Below are 12408 nucleotides of genomic sequence, written 5' to 3'. Positions count from 1 at the left end.
TATGGGGGAGGGGGTGTATATGGGGTGTATGTATGGGGAAGGGGGTGTATATCGGGGGTATATATGGGGAAGGGGGTGTATATCGGGGGTATGTATGGGGGAGGGGGTGTATATGGGGTGTATATATGGGGAAGGGGGTGTATATCGGGGGTATATATGGGGAAGGGGGTGTATATCGGGTGTATATATGGGGGAGGGGGTGTATATGGGGTGTATATATGGGGGAGGGGGTGTATATGGGGTGTATATATGGGGGAGGGGGTGTATATCGGGGGTATATATGGGGAAGGGGGTGTATATCGGGGGTATGTATGGGGAGGGGTGTATATCGGGGGTATATATGGGGGAGGGGGTGTATATGGGGTGTATATATGGGGGAGGGGGTGTATATATGGGGGAGGGGGTGTATATGGGGTGTATATATGGGGGAGGGGGTGTATATCGGGGGTATATATGGGGAAGGGGGTGTATATCGGGGGTATGTATGGGGGAGGGGTGTATATCGGGGGTATATATGGGGAAGGGGGTGTATATCGGGGGTATATATGGGGAAGGGGGTGTATATGGGGGGTATATATAGGGGAGGGGTGTATATGGGGTGTATATATGGGGGAGGGGTGTATATGGGGGGTATATATGGGGGAGGGGTGTATATGGGGGGTATATATGGGGAAGGGGGTGTATATCGGGGGTATATATGGGGAAGGGGGTGTATATTGGGGGTATATATGGGGGGTATATATGGGGGAGGGGTGTATATCGGGTGTATATCGGGGGTATATATGGGGGAGGGGGTGTATATCGGGGGTATATATGGGGAAGGTGGTGTATATGGGGGGTATATATGGGGGAGGGGTGTATATGGGGTGTATATATGGGGGAGGGATGTATATGGGGGGTATATATGGGGGAGGGGTGTATATCGGGTGTATATCGGGGGTATATATGGGGAAGGGGGTGTATATCGGGGGTATATATGGGGAAGGGGGTGTATATTGGGGGTATATATGGGGAAGGGGGTGTATATGGGGGGTATATATGGGGGAGGGGTGTATATCGGGGGTATATATGGGGGAGGGGGTGTATATCGGGGGTATGTATGGGGGAGGGGTGTATATCGGGGGTATATATGGGGAAGGGGGTGTATATCGGGGGTATATATGGGGAAGGGGGTGTATATGGGGGGTATATATAGGGGAGGGGTGTATATGGGGTGTATATATGGGGGAGGGGTGTATATGGGGGGTATATATGGGGGAGGGGTGTATATGGGGGGTATATATGGGGAAGGGGGTGTATATCGGGGGTATATATGGGGAAGGGGGTGTATATTGGGGGTATATATGGGGGGTATATATGGGGGAGGGGTGTATATCGGGTGTATATCGGGGGTATATATGGGGGAGGGGGTGTATATCGGGGGTATATATGGGGAAGGTGGTGTATATGGGGGGTATATATGGGGGAGGGGTGTATATGGGGTGTATATATGGGGGAGGGATGTATATGGGGGGTATATATGGGGGAGGGGTGTATATCGGGTGTATATCGGGGGTATATATGGGGAAGGGGGTGTATATCGGGGGTATATATGGGGAAGGGGGTGTATATTGGGGGTATATATGGGGAAGGGGGTGTATATGGGGGGTATATATGGGGGAGGGGTGTATATCGGGGGTATATATGGGGGAGGGGGTGTATATCGGGTGTATATCGGGGGTATATATGGGGGAGGGGGTGTATATCGGGGGTATATATGGGGGAGGGGGTGTATATCGGGGGTATATATGGGGGAGGGGGTGTATATCGGGGGTATATATGGGGAAGGTGGTGTATATCGGGGGTATATATGGGGAAGGTGGTGTATATCGGGGGTATATATGGGGGAGGGGTGTATATCGGGGGTATATATGGGGAAGGTGGTGTATATCGGGGGTATATATGGGGGAGGGGTGTATATCGGGGGTATATATGGGGGAGGGGGTGTATATCGGGGGTATATATGGGGAAGGTGGTGTATATGGGGGGTATATATGGGGGAGGGGTGTATATCGGGGGTATATATCGGGGAGGGGGTGTATATCGGGGGTATATATGGGGAAGGTGGTGTATATGGGGGGTATATATGGGGGAGGGGTGTATATCGGGGGTATATATGGGGAAGGTGGTGTATATCGGGGGTATATATGGGGAAGGTGGTGTATATGGGGGGTATATATGGGGGAGGGGTGTATATCGGGGGTATATATGGGGGAGGGGTGTATATCGGGGGTATATATGGGGGAGGGGGTGTATATGGGGGGTGTATATGGGGGAGGGGTGTATATCGGGGGTATATATGGGGAAGGTGGTGTATATGGGGGGTATATATGGGGGAGGGGTGTATATCGGGGGTATATATGGGGGAGGGGGTGTATATGGGGGGTGTATATGGGGGAGGGGTGTATATCGGGGGTATATATGGGGGAGGGGGTGTATATCGGGTGTATATATTGGGGAGGGGTGTATATCGGGTGTATATCGGGTGTATATATTGGGGAGGGGTGTATATCGGGGGTATATATGGGGGAGGGGGTGTATATCGGGGGTATATCGGGGGTATATATGGGGGAGGGGGTGTATATCGGGGGTATATATTGGGGAGGGGTGTATATCGGGGGTATATATGGGGGAGGGGGTGTATATCGGGGGTATATATGGGGGAGGGGTGTATATCGGGGGTATATATGGGGAAGGTGGTGTATATCGGGGGTATATATGGGGAAGGTGGTGTATATCGGGGGTATATATGGGGGAGGGGTGTATATCGGGGGTATATATGGGGGAGGGGGTGTATATCGGGGGTATATATGGGGGAGGGGGTGTATATCGGGGGTATATATGGGGAAGGTGGTGTATATCGGGGGTATATATGGGGGAGGGGTGTATATCGGGGGTATATATGGGGGAGGGGGTGTATATCGGGGGTATATATGGGGAAGGGGGTGTATATGGGGGGTATATATGGGGGAGGGGTGTATATCGGGGGTATATATGGGGGAGGGGGTGTATATCGGGTGTATATCGGGGGTATATATGGGGGAGGGGGTGTATATCGGGGGTATATATGGGGGAGGGGGTGTATATCGGGGGTATATATGGGGAAGGTGGTGTATATCGGGGGTATATATGGGGAAGGTGGTGTATATCGGGGGTATATATGGGGGAGGGGTGTATATCGGGGGTATATATGGGGAAGGTGGTGTATATCGGGGGTATATATGGGGGAGGGGTGTATATCGGGGGTATATATGGGGGAGGGGGTGTATATCGGGGGTATATATGGGGAAGGTGGTGTATATGGGGGGTATATATGGGGGAGGGGTGTATATCGGGGGTATATATCGGGGAGGGGGTGTATATCGGGGGTATATATGGGGAAGGTGGTGTATATGGGGGGTATATATGGGGGAGGGGTGTATATCGGGGGTATATATGGGGAAGGTGGTGTATATCGGGGGTATATATGGGGAAGGTGGTGTATATGGGGGGTATATATGGGGGAGGGGTGTATATCGGGGGTATATATGGGGGAGGGGTGTATATCGGGGGTATATATGGGGGAGGGGGTGTATATGGGGGGTGTATATGGGGGAGGGGTGTATATCGGGGGTATATATGGGGAAGGTGGTGTATATGGGGGGTATATATGGGGGAGGGGTGTATATCGGGGGTATATATGGGGGAGGGGGTGTATATGGGGGGTGTATATGGGGGAGGGGTGTATATCGGGGGTATATATGGGGGAGGGGGTGTATATCGGGTGTATATATTGGGGAGGGGTGTATATCGGGTGTATATCGGGTGTATATATTGGGGAGGGGTGTATATCGGGGGTATATATGGGGGAGGGGGTGTATATCGGGGGTATATCGGGGGTATATATGGGGGAGGGGGTGTATATCGGGGGTATATATTGGGGAGGGGTGTATATCGGGGGTATATATGGGGGAGGGGGTGTATATCGGGGGTATATATGGGGGAGGGGTGTATATCGGGGGTATATATGGGGGAGGGGGTGTATATCGGGGGTATATATGGGGAAGGTGGTGTATATCGGGGGTATATATGGGGGAGGGGTGTATATCGGGGGTATATATGGGGGAGGGGGTGTATATCGGGGGTATATATTGGGGAGGGGTGTATATCGGGGGTATATATTGGGGAGGGGTGTATATCGGGGGTATATATGGGGGAGGGGGTGTATATCGGGGGTATATATTGGGGAGGGGTGTATATCGGGGGTATATATTGGGGAGGGGTGTATATCGGGGGTATATATGGGGGAGGGGGTGTATATCGGGGGTATATATTGGGGAGGGGTGTATATCGGGGGTATATATGGGGAAGGTGGTGTATATGGGGGGTATATATGGGGGAGGGGTGTAGGAATCAGTGACTGATCGGAGAATTGTGTCTCACGCTATGTGTGAACGGGGGAGGGATTTTTCCAACTGAAACTCCCCTCCCCCACTCCCCTCCCCGGTGACGCCAGGCATGATGGACGGCGGGCGGTTGCCTGGTAACGGGGGGCGGGGTCGGGGGCGGTCCTCGCACACAGTCGGTGCATTCAGTGTGGTGTTGCTGTAGGATTGCAGGACGTCTGTAGGAGATCTGAGTGTCGGATCGGTGAATGTCGGCCGTGGTGACCCTCCGACCCCAATATGACCCCCCCGACCACCTCCACCCCAAGGTAAGGGGACCCTGATAATCAACACCCCAAAACTACCCCCTTTGTTCTATCAACCTGCCTGTTATCACCCCAATACACCCTCTGAGGTCACCCCACACTGTCTACTATCACCCCAATACACCCCACGCTGTCTACTATCACCCCAATACACCTCACACTGTCTACTATCACCCCAATACACCCCACACTGTCTACTATCACCCCAATACACCCCACGCTGTCTACTATCACCCCAATACACCCCACACTGTCTACTATCACCCCAATACACCCCACACCGTCTACTATCACCCCAATACACCTCACACTGTCTACTATCACCCCAATACACCTCACACTGTCTACTATCACCCCAATACACCTCACACTGTCTACTATCACCCCAATACACCCCACACCATCTACTATCACCCCAATACACCTCACACTGTCTACTATCACCCCAATACACCTCACACTGTCTACTATCACCCCAATACACCTCACACTGTCTACTATCACCCCAATACACCCCACACTGTCTACTATCACCCCAATACACCTCACACTGTCTACTATCACCCCAATACACCTCACACTGTCTACTATCACCCCAATACACCTCACACTGTCTACTATCACCCCAATACACCTCACACTGTCTACTATCACCCCAATACACCCCACACCATCTACTATCACCCCAATACACCCTACACTGTCTACTATCACCCCAATACACCTCACACTGTCTACTATCACCCCAATACACCCCACACTGTCTACTATCACCCCAATACACCCCACACCGTCTACTATCACCCCAATACACCTCACACTGTCTACTATCACCCCAATACACCTCACACTGTCTACTATCACCCCAATACACCCCACACCGTCTACTATCACCCCAATACACCCCACACTGTCTACTATCACCCCAATACACCTCACACTGTCTACTATCACCCCAATACACCCCACACTGTCTACTATCACCCCAATACACCTCACACTGTCTACTATCACCCCAATACACCCCACACCATCTACTATCACCCCAATACACCCCACACTGTCTACTATCACCCTAGTACACTGTACAGTGCTTATTTCCCTAACCTGTCTGTGACATTCCAAAAGTATCCTTTGTTGTCTGACATCATAGTACAATTCCTACCCAGCCCCCACCACACCCCACCATGTCTGTTACATTGTGTACATACCATCACACAACATGCTCTCTACATGCACCCGTGTACAATGTTTACAATCAGACTGACCCGTGTACAATGTTTACAATCAGACTGACCCGTGTACAATGTTTACAATAAGACTGACCCGTGTACAATGTTTACAATCAGACTGACCCGTGTACAATGTTTACAATCAGACTGACCCGTGTACAATGTTTACAATAAGACTGACCCGTGTACAATGTTTACAATAAGACTGACCCGTGTACAATGTTTACAATCAGACTGACCCGTGTACAATGTTTACAATCAGACTGACCCTTGTACAATGTTTACAATCAGACTGACCCTTGTACAATGTTTACAATCAGACTGACCCGTGTACAATGTTTACAATCAGACTAACCCTTGTACAATGTTTACAATCAGACTGACCCTTGTACAATGTTTACAATCAGACTGACCCGTGTACAATGTTTACAATCTGTCTGACATGTGTACAATGTTTACAATCGGACGGACCCGTGTAGAATATGTACAACGTTTACAAACGGTCTGACCCGTGTACAATGTTTACAATCGGTCTGACCCGTGTACAATGTTTACGGATAGGGTGATGTTTGTGTGTGGGGGGAGGTTCCCGTAGTCTCGGTGTCCCCGCACAGTGTTTACATGGTGACACAATGCTGTGTATTCATCTGATGTTACTCTTTGCACCGAGGTAATAAATGACGAGGGTGTCAGCCAATCAGATTGTAGCTGTGTAGTGCAGCCAGGGGGGTGTGTGATTGGTCGCTCTGCTCACTGAATAGTCCAGCCTATCAGATTGCAGGCCGGTCTCACCAGACGCAGAATTCGCCTTCACTAAGGAATGGTGACACATAGGTGAGATATTGTATGTGGCTGCCATATACCGTCACCTCCTCACAATCTCCATACACCAGTGTGACTACAGGCTCAGCCCAGGAGCTTACAATCTAGAGGTACGTGAATCACACTCTGCCCCTAGGAGCTTACAATCTAGAGGTACGTGAATCACACTCTGTCCTAGGAGCTTACAATCTAGAGGTACGTGAATCACACTCTGCCCCTAGGAGCTTACAATCTAGAGGTACGTGAATCACACACTGTCCTAGGAGCTTACAATCTAGAGGTACGTGAATCACACTCTGCCCCTAGGAGCTTACAATCTAGAGGTACATGAATCACACTCTGCCCCTAGGAGCTTACAATCTAGAGGTACGTGAATCACACTCTGTCCCTAGGAGCTTACAATCTAGAGGTACGTGAATCACACTCTGTCCTAGGAGCTTACAATCTAGAGGTACGTGAATCACACTCTGTACCTAGGAGCTTACAATCTAGAGGTACGTGAATCACACTCTGTACCTAGGAGCTTACAATCTAGAGGTACGTGAATCACACTCTGTCCTAGGAGCTTACAATCTAGAGGTACGTGAATCACACTCTGTCCTAGGAGCTTACAATCTAGAGGTACGTGAATCACACTCTGTCCTAGGAGCTTACAATCTAGAGGTACGTGAATCACACACTGTCCTAGGAGCTTACAATCTAGAGGTACGTGAATCACACACTGTCCTAGGAGCTTACAATCTAGAGGTACGTGAATCACACTCTGTCCTAGGAGCTTACAATCTAGAGGTACGTGAATCACACTCTGTACCTAGGAGCTTACAATCTAGAGGTACGTGAATCACACTCTGTACCTAGGAGCTTACAATCTAGAGGTACGTGAATCACACTCTGCCCCTAGGAGCTTACAATCTAGAGGTACGTGAATCACACTCTGTACCTAGGAGCTTACAATCTCGAGGTACGTGAATCACACTCTGTCCTAGGAGCTTACAATCTAGAGGTACGTGAATCACACTCTGCCCCTAGGAGCTTACAATCTAGAGGTACGTGAATCACACTCTGTCCTAGGAGCTTACAATCTAGAGGTACGTGAATCACACTCTGCCCCTAGGAGCTTACAATCTAGAGGTACGTGAATCACACTCTGTCCTAGGAGCTTACAATCTAGAGGTACGTGAATCACACTCTGCCCCTAGGAGCTTACAATCTAGAGGTACGTGAATCACACACTGTCCTAGGAGCTTACAATCTAGAGGTACGTGAATCACACTCTGTCCTAGGAGCTTACAATCTAGAGGTACGTGAATCACACTCTGCCCCTAGGAGCTTACAATCTAGAGGTACGTGAATCACACACTGTCCTAGGAGCTTACAATCTAGAGGTACGTGAATCACACTCTGTCCTAGGAGCTTACAATCTAGAGGTACGTGAATCACACTCTGCCCCTAGGAGCTTACAATCTAGAGGTACGTGAATCACACTCTGTCCTAGGAGCTTACAATCTAGAGGTACGTGAATCACACTCTGTCCTAGGAGCTTACAATCTAGAGGTACGTGAATCACACTCTGTCCCTAGGAGCTTACAATCTAGAGGTACGTGAATCACACTCTGTCCTAGGAGCTTACAATCTAGAGGTACGTGAATCACACTCTGCCCCTAGGAGCTTACAATCTAGAGGTACGTGAATCACACTCTGCCCCTAGGAGCTTACAATCTAGAGGTACGTGAATCACACTCTGTCCTAGGAGCTTACAATCTAGAGGTACGTGAATCACACTCTGTCCTAGGAGCTTACAATCTAGAGGTACGTGAATCACACTCTGTCCTAGGAGCTTACAATCTAGAGGTACATGAATCACACTCTGTACCTAGGAGCTTACAATCTAGAGGTACGTGAATCACACTCTGTCCTAGGAGCTTACAATCTAGAGGTACGTGAATCACACTCTGCCCCTAGGAGCTTACAATCTAGAGGTACGTGAATCACACTCTGTCCTAGGAGCTTACAATCTAGAGGTACGTGAATCACACACTGTCCTAGGAGCTTACAATCTAGAGGTACGTGAATCACACTCTGCCCCTAGGAGCTTACAATCTAGAGGTACGTGAATCACACTCTGCCCCTAGGAGCTTACAATCTAGAGGTACGTGAATCACACTCTGTCCTAGGAGCTTACAATCTAGAGGTACGTGAATCACACTCTGTCCTAGGAGCTTACAATCTAGAGGTACGTGAATCACACACTGTCCTAGGAGCTTACAATCTAGAGGTACGTGAATCACACTCTGTCCTAGGAGCTTACAATCTAGAGGTACATGAATCACACTCTGTCCTAGGAGCTTACAATCTAGAGGTACGTGAATCACACTCTGTGCCTAGGAGCTTACAATCTAGAGGTACGTGAATCACACTCTGCCCCTAGGAGCTTACAATCTAGAGGTATGTGAATCACACTCTGTCCTAGGAGCTTACAATCTAGAGGTACGTGAATCACACTCTGTCCCTAGGAGCTTAAAATCTAGAGGTACGTGAATCACACTCTGTCCTAGGAGCTTACAATCTAGAGGTACGTGAATCACACTCTGTCCCTAGGAGCTTACAATCTAGAGGTACGTGAATCACACTCTGCCCCTAGGAGCTTACAATCTAGAGGTACGTGAATCACACTCTGCCCCTAGGAGCTTACAATCTAGAGGTACGTGAATCACACTCTGTCCCTAGGAGCTTACAATCTAGAGGTACGTGAATCACACTCTGTACCTAGGAGCTTACAATCTAGAGGTACGTGAATCACACTCTGTCCTAGGAGCTTACAATCTAGAGGTACGTGAATCACACTCTGTCCTAGGAGCTTACAATCTAGAGGTACGTGAATCACACTCTGTCCCTAGGAGCTTACAATCTAGAGGTACGTGAATCACACTCTGTCCCTAGGAGCTTACAATCTAGAGGTACGTGAATCACACTCTGTCCTAGGAGCTTACAATCTAGAGGTACGTGAATCACACTCTGCCCCTAGGAGCTTACAATCTAGAGGTACGTGAATCACACTCTGCCCCTAGGAGCTTACAATCTAGAGGTACGTGAATCACACTCTGCCCCTAGGAGCTTACAATCTAGAGGTACGTGAATCACACACTGTCCTAGGAGCTTACAATCTAGAGGTACGTGAATCACACTCTGTACCTAGGAGCTTACAATCTAGAGGTACGTGAATCACACTCTGTACCTAGGAGCTTACAATCTAGAGGTACGTGAATCACACTCTGTCCTAGGAGCTTACAATCTAGAGGTACGTGAATCACACTCTGCCCCTAGGAGCTTACAATCTAGAGGTACGTGAATCACACTCTGCCCCTAGGAGCTTACAATCTAGAGGTACGTGAATCACACTCTGTCCCTAGGAGCTTACAATCTAGAGGTACGTGAATCACACTCTGTCCTAGGAGCTTACAATCTAGAGGTACGTGAATCACACTCTGCCCCTAGGAGCTTACAATCTAGAGGTACGTGAATCACACTCTGCCCCTAGGAGCTTACAATCTAGAGGTACGTGAATCACACTCTGTCCTAGGAGCTTACAATCTAGAGGTATATGACTCATGCTGGGTCCCGGGAGTCCAGTAGAATTCTCATAGGATATCACATAGCAGTGTAGATGGTGGGGGGAGGGGATATGTCTCTGTTCAGATTTTGCAGAGGAGCTTACATTCTATTCAGACTGCCTGTTATTAATAGGAATGGGAGGTTAGTGGAGTGATGACCCCCTCCCCCCCCCCCCCCCCCGGGTCAGTGTGCCCTCCACTTCCTGGGCCTGTGATCATGTGATGGGGGGGGTGTTCTGAGCAGAATCTGAGAAATGAGGGTCATAGTTCAAAGTTCTGGGGGGACCACAGAAGAGGACCCCCCCCCAGAATTCTCCATATCCTCCTATGCTGAGGGTGACACCACCCCCTCCCCCGTCCTGTGTATTAGTGTCACCCTCTCCTCTCAGTGCTCTCTGCTTTGTATGAGGCAGGAAAGGGTTAAAGCCCCGACACCCAACCCGGGGGCCCCTCTGACACCCAACCCGGGGGCCCCTCTGACACCCAACCCGGGGGCCCCTCTGACACCCAACCCGGGGGCCCCTCTGACACCCAACCCGGGGGCCCCTCTGTCATCCAACCCGGGGGCTCCTCTGACACCCAACCCGGGGGCCCCTCTGTCATCCAACCCGGGGGCTCCTCTGACACCCAACCCGGGGGCCCCTCTGTCATCCAACCCGGGGGCCCCTCTGACACCCAACCCGGGGGCCCCTCTGTCATCCAACCCGGGGGCCCCTCTGTCATCCAACCCGGGGGCTCCTCTGACACCCAACCCGGGGGCCCCTCTGTCATCCAACCCGGGGGCCCCTCTGACACCCAACCCGGGGGCCCCTCTGACACCCAACCCGGGGGCCCCTCTGTCATCCAACCCAGGGGCTCCTCTGACACCCAACCTGGGGGCCCCTCTGTCATCCAACCTGGGACCCTTCGACACTTACCACATTATATCCCTGATTATCCATCCTGTATTATGTCTGCAGTCTCTGATCATCTCCTGTACTATGTCTGCAGTCTCTGATCATCTCCTGTATTATGTCTGCAGTCTCTGATCATCTCCTGTACTATGTCTGCAGTCTCTGATCGTCTCCTGTACTATGTCTGCAGTCTCTGATCGTCTCCTGTATTATGTCTGCAGTCTCTGATCATCTCCTGTATTATGTCTGCAGTCTCTGATCATCTCCTGTACTATGTCTGCAGTCTCTGATCATCTCCTGTACTATGTCTGCAGTCTCTGATCATCTCCTGTATTATGTCTGCAGTCTCTGATGATCTCCTGTACTATGTCTGCAGTCTCTGATCATCTCCTGTATTATGTCTGCAGTCTCTGATCATCTCCTGTATTATGTCTGCAGTCTCTGATCGTCTCCTGTACTATGTCTGCAGTCTCTGATCGTCTCCTGTACTATGTCTGCAGTCTCTGATCGTCTCCTGTATTATGTCTGCAGTCTCTGATCGTCTCCTGTATTATGTCTGCAGTCTCTGATCATCTCCTGTATTATGTCTGCAGTCTCTGATCATCTCCTGTATTATGTCTGCAGTCTCTGATCATCTCCTGTACTATGTCTGCAGTCTCTGATCATCTCCTGTACTATGTCTGCAGTCTCTGATCATCTCATGTATTATGTCTGCAGTCTCTGATCATCTCCTGTACTATGTCTGCAGTCTCTGATCATCTCCTGTACTATGTCTGCAGTCTCTGATCATCTCCTGTACTATGTCTGCAGTCTCTGATCATCTCATGTATTATGTCTGCAGTCTCTGATCATCTCCTGTACTATGTCTGCAGTCTCTGATCATCTCCTGTACTATGTCTGCAGTCTCTGATCATCTCCTGTACTATGTCTGCAGTCTCTGATCATCTCCTGTATTATGTCTGCAGTCTCTGATCATCTCCTGTACTATGTCTGCAGTCTCTGATCATCTCCTGTACTATGTCTGCAGTCTCTGATCATCTCCTGTACTATGTCTGCAGTCTCTGATCATCTCCTGTATTATGTCTGCAGTCTCTGATCATCTCCTGTATTATGTCTGCAGT

At 49.8% G+C, this 12408-nt stretch overlaps 1 protein-coding gene across 4 annotated transcripts in view; it reads left to right on the top strand.

Annotated features, from left to right (window-relative positions):
• RAB11FIP4 (RAB11 family interacting protein 4) overlaps positions 1 to 12408 on the top strand; it is a 92991-nt gene that overhangs the window by 62570 nt on the left and 18013 nt on the right. The window contains exon 1 of one of the 4 annotated variants that reach the window (XM_073607104.1): positions 4582 to 4732. The exons of 2 other annotated variants lie outside the window; for them this stretch is intronic. In XM_073607104.1, the coding sequence (XP_073463205.1) occupies positions 4673 to 4732 (60 nt within the window). In that variant the 5' untranslated portion in view covers positions 4582 to 4672. Of the gene's footprint in view, positions 1 to 4581; positions 4733 to 12408 lie in introns of those variants that run through there. One more of the 4 variants, XM_073607103.1, reaches the window with a different exon arrangement.

This window comes from Aquarana catesbeiana, linkage group LG12 (assembly GCF_042186555.1).
Source record: "Aquarana catesbeiana isolate 2022-GZ linkage group LG12, ASM4218655v1, whole genome shotgun sequence".
Taxonomy (NCBI): domain Eukaryota; kingdom Metazoa; phylum Chordata; class Amphibia; order Anura; family Ranidae; genus Aquarana; species Aquarana catesbeiana.
The sequence above is the reverse complement of the archived record's forward strand: the minus strand, read 5'-3'. Positions and strand labels throughout refer to the sequence as shown.